Source organism: Paroedura picta, chromosome 5, assembly GCF_049243985.1.
Source record: "Paroedura picta isolate Pp20150507F chromosome 5, Ppicta_v3.0, whole genome shotgun sequence".
Taxonomy (NCBI): domain Eukaryota; kingdom Metazoa; phylum Chordata; class Lepidosauria; order Squamata; family Gekkonidae; genus Paroedura; species Paroedura picta.
In genome coordinates this window covers 113,871,955-113,883,780 of record NC_135373.1, presented here as the reverse complement: position 1 = coordinate 113,883,780, position 11,826 = coordinate 113,871,955, and the positions used below count along the sequence as shown (strand labels likewise).

Genomic DNA, 11,826 nt, shown 5'->3' with positions numbered 1-11,826 from the left:
GAGGGTGAGAACAAGGGTTGTTTAATGTTGAAAAGGAACTGTACATCTAGGACAGTGGTAAGGAGGACATAAAAAGAGCTCACAATATGACAAAGTTCGAGTTGAGGAGTGCAGTGTTTCTTTGGCGCTGTGTGTCTCCATATTCCTGTCAAGTCCAGAGAAGCACACAGAATGTGTTTCCTGAAACAAACCCAAAAGGCCCTGGAAAGTGGTAGCCAACTCTTCTTTCCACAAGGAGAAAACGGACCATACAGATTCCACCATGAAAACTCTGCTCTTTCAGCGCTTTGGTAGATTTTCCTTCCTTCCCCCAAATGCAGAAGACCCAGACACTGAGTTTCTGTCAAGGATGTAAGGATAAAGCAGCACTTCCAGGTCAAAGGTAACGTCATTCTTCCCTAGGCAGGGGCATCAGCTGCCATTGTGCAAAGATTTCTCTTCTCTCTGTGTGATGCATAGACCCTGACTCTTAAATCCATTATTCAATGTCAGATACAGGCAAACTGCTTTCTGCTTTGGTATCCCGCAGCTGTGCTTACAGAGGAAGCAGAAAACGACTCCCAAGTCTGTTCAGAAATCAACCTGAGCATTTAAGGCGGTACATCAATTGTGTCCCCAAGAAAGAGCACAATACACCCAATTGGATTCCAGCTGTAAGATGGAGGGAACGCATCCATCGTCTTGCTTCTGGGGTAAAGTAGTGGGAGGCAGATGCTGTCCGCCAATGATCCTCCTGATTCCCTTTTATTCTGGCCACAAAGTATCAAGGGTGGGAGGGAACCAGCACACAAATCCCTCTTTTATGCTCCCCAATTAAATAATAAAAAGGAGCAGCCGTCCATTCTTCAGGGAAACATTTCAGAACCACAAAAAAAAAAAAAAAGTGTCTCTTAAATAAGCTTCTTTAATTATTATCATCATCATCATCATCACCACCATCTATTTATTTATACAAATATATAAAATATATTTATATAGATTTATATAATATATAACTTTAAGCTCTCTGGCGGGCCTTTCATTTACAGACATATTGATCGACAACCTCTGTGCATTTTTTACACTTCACGTAACAGCACCAGTGGAACTTGCAGTGGCAGCGTTCTACCTGCACGCTCTTGAACTGGTCGTAGCCCCGCCCGCAGCACATCAGCTCGCAGCCGTCCATGCCCTCGGACGTCTTGTTGCAGAGCCGGCCTTGGGTGCCCAGGGACCCCGTGGTCTCGTTGCGCAGGCAGTAGTCGGGACTGGAGTCCACATACACCAGGTCCTCCGGAGTGGGTGAGTTGAAGCGGTTGTTGACCAGCTCCAGCTTCCCCTTGCGGCTGATCCTCATGGCGGCCGCGCTGTCGTACTTCTCTTTCAGCAGGTCGCCCACTTTGCGGAAGTCGGCCAGTTGCAGCCAGCAGGTCTTGAGGCTGCAGGAACCGGAGACACCGTGGCATTTGCAAGCCACGTCGGCCAGCTTGTAGACTGCCTGGGGGTGGGACAACAGGAAAGTGAGATCAGGCGGGTGTTTAATCTGCTTCCGAAGTTTGACCTGTTGAAACTAGAGTTACTAACTTCTAGGGAAGCCTGGAGAGTTCCCAGAGTACCAACTGAGCTCTAGAGCAGGGGTAGCCAACCTGTGGTCCTCCGGATGTCCATGGACTACAATTCCCACGAGCCCCTGCCAGCATTTGCTGGCAGGGGCTCGTGGGAATTGTAGTCCATGGACATCTGGAGGACCACAGGTTGACTACCCCTGCTCTAGACAACATATATAATCCTCACTGAAGGAAACGGTCACTTTAAAGAGTGCTTCTTCTCCCCAAATCCCACCTTCCCCAGGCTCCACCCACCAAAATCTCCCAGATGGAATTAAAACCCTCTGCTGAACTGTTCAACTTCTGGTGTCCAGTAAATGAGGAATGGTGGAGCACAGAAGCTAAGAGGGAAGGAGTGAGAGTTTCAAATCAAGAAGTTCCTGGTTTGAATCTGGTCTCTGCCATGAGTGGCTTTGAGTACTCACAATCAACCTCCATCGACAATATGTAGATAATAATGTTAAAGGATTGTTACAAAGGATTGTTACCTGTAATGGCTGTGAAATGGTTTGCACATCTGAACGCACTGTATAAATATTTCAGTAATATTTCATTCTGGCCTTATCCCAGAGGCCCAAAGTAAATTACAAGTTATGTCCTTTTTCATCCCCACAACACCTTTATGGGGTACATGGGGCTAAGGAGACTTCCCCAATGACAACCAGCAGGCTTAAAGAATCATAGCAAATACTCAAAAACAACATTTCTGTCTTTGCATTACTCTACTAAAGACTTCCAGTTTCTATCACAATGGGTTTTTTTAGCACTGCCATCTATAAACAGATGAGGCATTCATCTGCTGATGGTGATGAGCAGTTGGATTTTGGTCATGTTGCTTGTTTGATACTGTTACAATGATTTGGATGGTATCTACTCCACAGAAGTGTTGACAGAATGGTAAGGGCTTTGGGACAGTATTTTTTGTCCCTTGGAGAATAGGCCATTTTCATGGTGAGGGATTTTGACGTGCTCCTCTAAGGAACTCGTGATAAATCGAGCTTGCCTGCCACTTAAACTGTGATATTGCAAGACTGACGGTCAAACTGCAATTGATGTGGGTGAGCTCTCATCCCATTTTTCAAGCTCTGTTTTCAAGTGTAAAAGCAGTTCTGAGGGTAGTGGGTCGGTGGGTGGGAAGGCAGAAATTTAAGGCAATGACACTGAGATAGTATGATTTTTTAATACTTTCCCCAGTACCCTTTAAAAAAAAATTGAATCAAACACACCCTGAAACGAGATTCAAGTGGGTAGCTGTGTTGGTCTGAAGCAGCAGGACAAATTTCTAGTCCAGTGGCACCTTTAAGACCAACCAAGTTTTATTTGAGGTATGAATTTTTATTCTAGTTAAGTTTTTTTTCTGGGCTGGTGGTAGAAAAATCTAAGAAAACAAACAAATAAACAAGCTTTCATGTGCATGCACACTCCTTCAGATAGTGTCACTGTGAAACTGTTTATAAGCCTTTGCAGGAGTGGGGGTGTCTCGAGGGGATGCTTGTTGTCGTCCCTCCCCCCCCCCCCGGCACAACTCTTAGTAGGTTCAGGCGACAGCTTTGGGAAATGAAATAGGGCTTCCTTCCCCCACTACCATTTCCTGCAGCCTCTCCAAACCTTCTTGTGGATGCTTTGACGATTTGAAAAGAAGAGGTTGTTGATTTCCCCATCCTTATGGCTTACTGAATCCAGAGTCAAATCAGCACTGAGTCTTGTAAAGTTTGGACGGAGGCAGGGATTAAAGAGTATTGGGGCAGAAAGAAAAGGATTGCTGAACCATTTTCCTGCCTGACTGCCCCCTCTGAAACTGCTGCTACCAATCTGGTTTTCTCCTGTTGAAACTCCTAGCCTGAAAGAAATCCCTCAGGTGGAAAAACAGCTGAGGAAAAGCAGTTCTGGGGAGCTGACAAAGAAAGTTTATCACTTCTCACTACTCCCTTCGCCATGCTTTAAAAAGACCCCCTCCCAATCCTGCTTTAGTGGCATTCAGCACAACTGAAGGTGGATCAGGCAACATTTATGTCCTGTTTGACCCCAGAAAAAGAAATACAGCTGAAAGAAATAAGCCCTGCCTTTCTGCAGCTTGCATGCCACCTTGTGGTCATGACTGATCCAGACCTATGTCCTCTCCTGAAAGTCTGGGGATTAAAAAGAAAAAAGAAAAGGGAACAGCTGCTTAGAGGTTTTGCTCTGGCAAGCATATTGCAGCAGTATTTTTTTTTTGGGGGGGGGAGGGGAAGAAGCCACACAATGCCATTTCCTAACTATGTGCTTTCCAAGTTTCCCCCCTGGTTTGCCATGGTCTTTCCCAAACCTGGTTTGGTTTCCAAAAAGATTGCACTTCAAGTGCGTTTCCATGACACATGCGTGGAAAAATAAATGTTTGTGAAGGTCCTGCCCACAGAAGCCATCATATTCCTTCTTTAGACACCCACCCGTAGCCATAATTTCCACCCACCACTACAAAGATTATTGGGATTTTAAAAAATATTAGCACTGTACATACTGCTAAAGCTACATGTTACAACAATCTGTCTGCTTCCATAAAGCATGAAAACTAAATCTCTAGCCATTTTTATTGTGACTTTCCTGTTATATCCCCAACAAAAGGAGCTAGCAAGAGCCTTACGTTTTGGCCAATGATAGCTGGGAATTGAAAAAAAATCTAACAAGACTCGAGATCCCTAGTGTGGCACCCACTGCCATCTTTCCTGGCATCTGTCAAGGGCTTTTAGAATGTGAGTGGAGCTAGCAGGTGGGGCTTTTGCTCAGCAGGGCTTCTGATTGGTCACTGGAGATCTGACTGGCTCTGCCAATTTTTGAAAATATTGTTTTGGTAGTAGCTCCCACCACAACGGAAGGAACTTCACTGTGTGATTGAATATGTATGTAAGCAAGAAAATACTTTTGCCTAAGGTGTTGAAGAGCTGCTATTCGAGTTATCAATAACCTCACTCCGTGACATGTTGTAGCTGGCCCCGCCCCCTGAGGCAGCCATTTTGTGGTTTGCTATGACCAGCAGCCATTTTGTGGTTGTGTCCACCACACTGTGTTGGCATTCCAAAAATGCCCACAAGATCAAAAATGCTGAGTTCCCCTGTAGTAGAGATCATTGTTACATTATAGTGATATGTCAACTGCCAATATTTAAAAGTTTCAAAAAAAGCCACCTAAATGGCATGAGAAGCAAACAGTGGCCTTGGGGGAATGTCTGAAGGAAACTGCTCTGTGGATGCTCCACTGCCTCTGTATTTGAAGCAGCAGCCGAAGAGCTACACAGAAAATCAGTACTGTGTGGAAGCCGTCCATGTTTTTCTAAACAGTAGATCATGAAATCAGTCTTTCAAAGTGGGTTTGTAAAGTGGGATCCAATCCAGTGTGTAGAGAGGGCCCCGAGTTGGGTAGAAAGGCAGCCCAGAAATGTTATAAATGTTACAAATAAATACTAATAATGGAGACATAAAAAGGGAACATCCCCAAAGGCTGTAAAACAGCACTCTGGTTTCCCCATCCTAGAAAGCTTTCATTCTGCATAAGGAAAAGAGCTGCCTTAAAGAAGAGCTGCCAGACCTTAAAAGCATGGGGATTAACAAAACACACACACACAAAACAGTAAATAATTCTACAGTACTTCTGGGTTTGTTCTTTTCTGAATTACAATCTAACACTGAATCAGATCCCAAAAAAAATCCCTTAAATTTATTCCTCCCTTAGCTTAGAGGCCACTTCTCTGTACTCTGTGCAGAGCAGTCTTTTATTGATTTATTTATATTTAATTTCCATGCTGGTATCAATGGCCTGGAGCTCAGTTATAATCCCAGGAGATCTCCAGCCACTACCAGAAGGGTGCTGACCACAGGGACAATGCCAAAGGTCACAACATGTGAAATGACCTGGAGATGAGTTGTCATCTTAGATCATCCCCAGCCACCACCTGGAGGTTGGCTATCCTGTCTATCAGGGGTAGTCAATCTGTGGTCCTCCAGATGGACTCCAGTTCATGGACTACAATTCCCTTGAGCCCTTGCTAGCAGGTTGACTATCCCTGCTATGTATGACACTAATTTTACATTACTTAAGGATTTTATTCTTCCAAACATTTTATTGTTGATTTTTTAAAATAGAACTGTATGTTTCATTTTAATGCCATGGAGGTTTATAGACATTGATTCATTTGTATTTTTCTTTACTTTTAAAGTGCAAAAGCAGGATATTAATAAGGTCACCAGCTCTGGGTTGGGAAATACCTGGAGACTTTGGGGGTGGAGGCAAGAATGGGTGGGATTTAGGGCAGAGTGAGACCTCAGTGGTATATAAAGCTATGGAATCCACCCTCCAAAGCAGCTATTTTCTCCAGGGGAATTGATCTCTTGTCACCTGGAGAGGAGATGCGTTCAGGAAACACATTCTGTGTGAGCCTTGCCACACTCACACACAATGTGCAGTTCAGGTGCTGCTGGTTCATGCCTGAAGCAGTTCCAACCCACTCTGTATATGCTGGCCTTGTGTGTGTGTGTGTGTGGGGGGGTTCTGTGGGGTAAGGAGTACAAGCTTGTAACAGAAACAGCTCCCACCACTTCATGGGCATGAAGTCAGAGTCTGCTGACTTCCACGTTGTGTGAGGCACGGAGGGGCCACTAGCTTCCATGTGGGGGGTCCCTGGCTTGTGGCAGCAGCAGCTCTTACCCCCCCCCTTGCAGGGGCCACTAGCCACAGCAGTGGTAGCCCCGACCCACTTCATGCAGAGTTGTCTCACAATCAAGACTTTCCTCATAGCCTTAACAGCTAATCTACTTCTAACGAGAATGCCTTTCTGGTTTGGGATGGTAAACATATAACATATCATTTCAGATATTAAAATAATATAGCAATAAAGAAGACAGCTGAGGCTACATAATCATCAGAGGAAATGCCTCATGCAGGATTGTGGACTAATTTGGGCCTTAGTGTTCAAAACAAACAGAAAAAAAAAATTCCCAGGAATGCAAGGGCCATTGAAATGTCCCATCTCTTAAATGCATTTTTTCTTTTATATAGAGGGCCAGCCTATCACTAACCTACTATTTCAGTTAGAGCTTAGCCAGAGACTTCCAGGTATTTCAGAATGATCCACCAAGGAAGCAGTCCTCACCAAGTCAGCTAGGAGGTAAATCCCATGTTATTAAAAAAAGGTTTTCTGAAAAGTGTCCATAAGATAGCACTGTTAGTAACCAAAACTGTTCTATGAATCCAAAGCAAATGGTACTTTAAAAGACCACCCAAAGTGCAGATGCCCTCTAGAACCAAACAATTAAGTGGAGATGGTAGTTGACAGGTTAGGGTGAAATTTATTCAAGTTTCCACAAAATGTCAAAACTATATCACTTTAGGGCACCATAAAAGCATGTGCATAAGATTAGCTTAATTTTCCCTTCCAGCGTTAGCGTTTATAATATATGCTCAAACTGGTTATCATTAAAATCTGGATGGCAGAGCACTCTGAATAAGCCTCTTTGCTGGATGAGTTTCTGTCTCAAATCCAGTGTCGCTGTGTTTATGGATCTTAAAGATGTTTAAAGCTGGAATTTGAGAAGTCAAGAAGGATTTAAGTTTGCATTCATCTGACGATGTATCCGTGTATCAGAACTCCCAGAATTTTGCAGGGCCTGAAAAAGGGAGCTCCTCCACCAGGCATTTGCTTGAGGCTGACTGACCCAACAACATCTGCTGGTCCCACGTGACACCCCCCCCCCCATACATGACTGAATATGACCTATCTAAGAGTTTCGTTAAAGTTGCTATCTTTGTTTAACAATGTTCTGCTGAAATATTCTACTTGGAGCTTGGCAAAACTATCTAAAAGGGATAGCCATGCATTAACATCCAAAGTCCCCCCCCCAAGCCAGCTTGGTGTGGTGATTAAGAACGACAGCCTCTAATTTGGAAAACTGGGTTAGATTCCCTAGTCCTCCACATGCAGCCAGCCTTGGGCCAGTCACAGTTCTCTCAGAGTTTTCTCAGCCCCACCTACCTCACAGGGTGTCTGTTGTGGGGAAAGGAAAGGTAGGAGATTGTAAGCCACTTTGAGACTCTTTTGGGTAGTAAGAAGTGGGGTACAAAAAAACAGCTCTTCTTCTCTTCTCTCTTCCTGGCTGAGATGGGACCAGTCAGACATTTTGGGACAGGGCCAATGACTGAGCTATGCACGAGATAAAGATGAACAGAATTAATAGGAAGCTAAGACAATGAGGCTAAAAAGTAGGCTTTCTATAGTTAGCCTGTAAGCCTTTAGTCATGGGATTGTTTGCCCTTCTTCGGGGCCCTCCACCTCAAATTCCTTTCCTCGATCTTCCTGCGTAAGTAGCAGAATGTGGTTAATTAGCCAGGCCTCCTCTCAACCTTGTTTAGGATGGGATGAAGAGACTGCTGATTGAGGCCTGCTACATGTTGGAATTGGTAAACAATGTGGGAATGCTACCAAAAGCCACAGAGCCAGGGAGACTGATAAGGAAAAGGGTGGTGGGAAATGGAGACCAAGTGGAGGAGACAGATGGAAGGAAAGGACCTGCTGAGATAATAGTCAAAGACAAACAAACAGGGACAATAAAGTTAAAAGTCAGGGTTCCAGAACATTCTAGGGTGAAGTGGAGCCCTGATGGGGCCAGGACCATGCCTGGAACTGAGGCGAAAATCATTCCGTTCCCGTCCCTTTTTCTGGCTTTTCCTGGGAACTAAAGTCAGGCAGAATTCTCTGTCTATCACTTGAGCTGCAGAGATACAGAGGAAGGGGAAAAGGAGATTTCTTTCAATCAAACACTTCTTTGAATTTCATTTTGACAGTTGCAGCAAAGCCTGGTCCCCTGAAAAGAAGGGACTGAGGAGGCAAAGTCCTTCATGGAGGCAGGAAAGAAGAATTTCAGTTTCCATCTCATGTTGGGTCTGAGATGAGTAGAACTTCAGCCACTTCCTTTCATAGTTATCTGTCCATGGCAACTGGTAGGTACAATTTATAACATCCCCTCTGGCCCTTCCGAAACCTTCCCTTCCCTTCCCTTTTCATCTCTTCTCCATTTATGTTAACAGGCTGTTTTGTATTAAAAACACCAATGCTATCAACCTTTGACACTTTACAAAGTCCTGATGACCATTCCAGTTTACTGATGATGGAAATCATTGCACCCATTAAGGAAGAAATTACAATGGAGGCCAGGTTTGTGTGTGTGTGTGTTCATTCTTGCAACAATAACATCAGCATCAAGGCTCAGGCAACTTTTCCTGCCTCATAATGCGAGGCGTTGTTTTCCATCTCTTCCCAAAGTGTGACACCCTCAAAAATACTGTGGGAATCCAAAGCAAACCACGTCACCGCTCACTATATTTCTACAGCATCACTAAGGCTTTCAAAAAGTTAATATATGCATCATTAGTTATGAAACATGCTGCATTTTAAACAAAAGTTAAGTCTGGAGAAAAATACCCTGTCCCTTTAATAGAGCCTTGACATGCACAGATGGACAACTGAAGGCTTTCATGACATGGAGTTAAAAAGCATCATCTGGTAAATAACATCTCAGCCTAGCCCTATCTTGTCAAGGGTCAGCCCTGGCTACTAGCAGAAGAAGAAGAGTTGGTTTTTACACCCTGCTTTTCACTACCTGGAGTCTCAAAGTGGCTTACGATTGTCTTCCCTTCCTCTCTCCCCACAACAGACACCCTGTGAGGGAGGAGAGGCTGAGAGAGCCCTGATATTACAGCTCGATCAGAACAGCTTTTAACAGGACTAGGCCAAGATCACCGAGCTGGCTGCAAGGGTCAATGGAACTGCCCTTTAGAAGAGGAATCAAATCCGGCTCAACATATTAGGAGCTGCCTCTCCTGACCACTATACCAAGTTGGCATTGGGGTAGGAGACCTCCAAGTAATACCTGAGCCATGATGCTGAGGCAGGCAATGTTAAATCACCTCCAAATGTCTCTTGCCATGAAAACCCCATGGGTTCACTGTAGGTTGGCTGCAGCATGTGCATACACAGGCACTTTCCCCCCAGGTCAGATGTCATCCCCACTGACATCATCAACAGTCAGGAAACAAGGCCTTTTCTGAATAGATTAATTCACCATGAAACACTCCATCCAGTCTCAGCACTACTAAGTCTTAAACCTATAAAAGAGGATTGGTTGTCATACTGCAGGAGACGTAGCACTGCTGGAGAAGACAGCCATAATAAAAAAATCCTGCAGAAAATATGCATTCCAAAGCAGAGTTGCTAATTCTGAGTTGGAAAGTAATTGAACATTTTTAGAGGGGGAGCCCAGGAAGGGAGGGGGTTGGGGATTGGCTTCAATGGGGCAGAATGCCGTGGAGTCCCTCCTCTAAAACAGACATTTCCTCCTGGTGAACAGATCTCTGTAATCTGGAGATCAGCTGTAATTCAAGAGGTTGGCAACCCTACCCCAGAGTTGTGGGGAGGGGACATGCATAGTAATAAAAGAAAGTTTCAGGAAATTGTGGGGAGAGCACTGCTGCGGAGGAGAAAACCAGCCTTCTCTATTGGTGTTTCTGTAAAGTAAGTAAGTAAATAAGTGCTCCAATATTTGAATGGAACAGCAAAGAAAACATCTCTAAAACTTGGGAGGGAAATTAGATATACTTTTAATTACTTTTTTTAAGGCACGTGTACAAGAGAACATATTTAAGGAAATTGTCTTAATTTAAGGAAATTGCCTCTGGAGGGGGTGGGAGAACCACTCTTGGATAGACATACATTTGCTGGCAGGGGCTCATGGGAATTGTAGTCCATGGACATCTGGAGGGCCGCAGTTTGACTGCCCCTGGACAAGACAGACTACAGACAGAAGGTCCCATTTAAAGTAGGTTTTTCTGTCCCCCTTTCTCTACGCCAAGGAGCCCCAAAGCGGCTTAAAACTGCTTTTCCCTTCCTCTCCCCACAACAGGCACCTTGTGAGGCAGGCGAGGCTGGGAGAGTTCTGAGAGAACTGCGACTGGCCCAAGGGCCTCACCCAGCAGGCTTTGCGGGGAGGAGGAGTTGGGGAATCCAACCCGGCTCTCCAGACCAGAGTCTGCCGCTCCTAACTACTCCGCCACGCTGGCTCTCAGTCCCTGGTCTCTTGCGGTAAAGATTTCACGAAGTGCAGCGAGACTAGGAATTACCTGTGCCCGGAGGCAGAATTATATATTTACCTCAGCACACGCATTTCCCAAAAATATACTTGCCAGTTCACAGCAGCTGTAGGGAAGGGTGGTGTCCTTAGCAAGGCTGAACTGGCAGGGGAAAGTATCACCCAGCTGCAGCTGGTCTGATTTCTGGTTTGTGATCCCCCACGTTTAACATAAAAGTCACAGCTGACTCTGCTGCGTTGCTGCTGTGCAGGGTAGGAAGACCTGGGTCAAGTGGACCATTGGTCTGTCTCAGAATGCATCAATTCTGTATTTTTACAAGACATTTGACACTGCACTGACATTTGACACTGCAAATCACACTGCACCTCCTACTGTAACTAACGTGCTAGCTGGGAGAAGCAGGAGCTCAGAGAATTTTTTGAAAACTGAAACGCAGGTTAAACGGTTATTCAATGTTTCCATGAGAAAAGTCATCTTGAATGAGCATAGCACCTGAGTTCTAGGTATGTAATTAGTGCCTGAGAAAAAATGTGCAAAATAACCTATGGCTATCTTCTTCGTATTCTCTTGCTATTAAGCTCGCCTCAAAGAAAACGTAAAGGCTGTTTAGCGAGAATGAACCATGAGTATGTGTATTCATCTCAACACCCCATTTGATAGTATGTTAAGTGTCTTAAATATGTTCACAAATTAACTGCTGCGTGTCAAACAAGAATTCAGAGGGCAACACATTACCATCTTTGTGTCAAGAAAAAGCTCTGCTCATTGAGTGTCTGCATCCCATACAAATGCTTAAGGCACAGGTGTTCTTGCCCTCAAAATAACCAACAGGAAGAGCAACTCCAGTAGCATAATACATCCCCATATGAGATGTCCAGGGATATCCTGGCACGACTGATGGGAATGATCCTGTGGTACCTGGAAACATTTAATATACACCATCTGGAGAAATGTTATTCTTTAATCCCACTGAAATAAATAAGATTTGGGTGCTTACATTGTGTGTACTGTTTCATCTGGCTTTGCCCACTTCCCGGTGGGGTCTGGCCATCTCCCAGAATTACAAATGATCCATAGGCTACAGAAATCAGTCCTCCAGGACAAAAGGGCAGCTTTGGAGGGCAAACTC

At 44.6% G+C, this 11,826-nt stretch overlaps 1 protein-coding gene across 2 annotated transcripts in view; it reads right to left on the bottom strand.

The window, feature by feature from the left end:
* WNT5B (Wnt family member 5B) overlaps positions 1–11,826 on the bottom strand; it is a 130,518-nt gene continuing 118,692 nt past the window's right edge. For both annotated transcript variants that reach the window (XM_077340031.1, XM_077340032.1), the window contains exon 5: positions 1–1,477. In XM_077340031.1, coding sequence (XP_077196146.1) covers positions 1,019–1,477 — 459 coding nt within the window. In that variant the 3' untranslated portion in view covers positions 1–1,018. The remainder of the gene's footprint in view (positions 1,478–11,826) is intronic.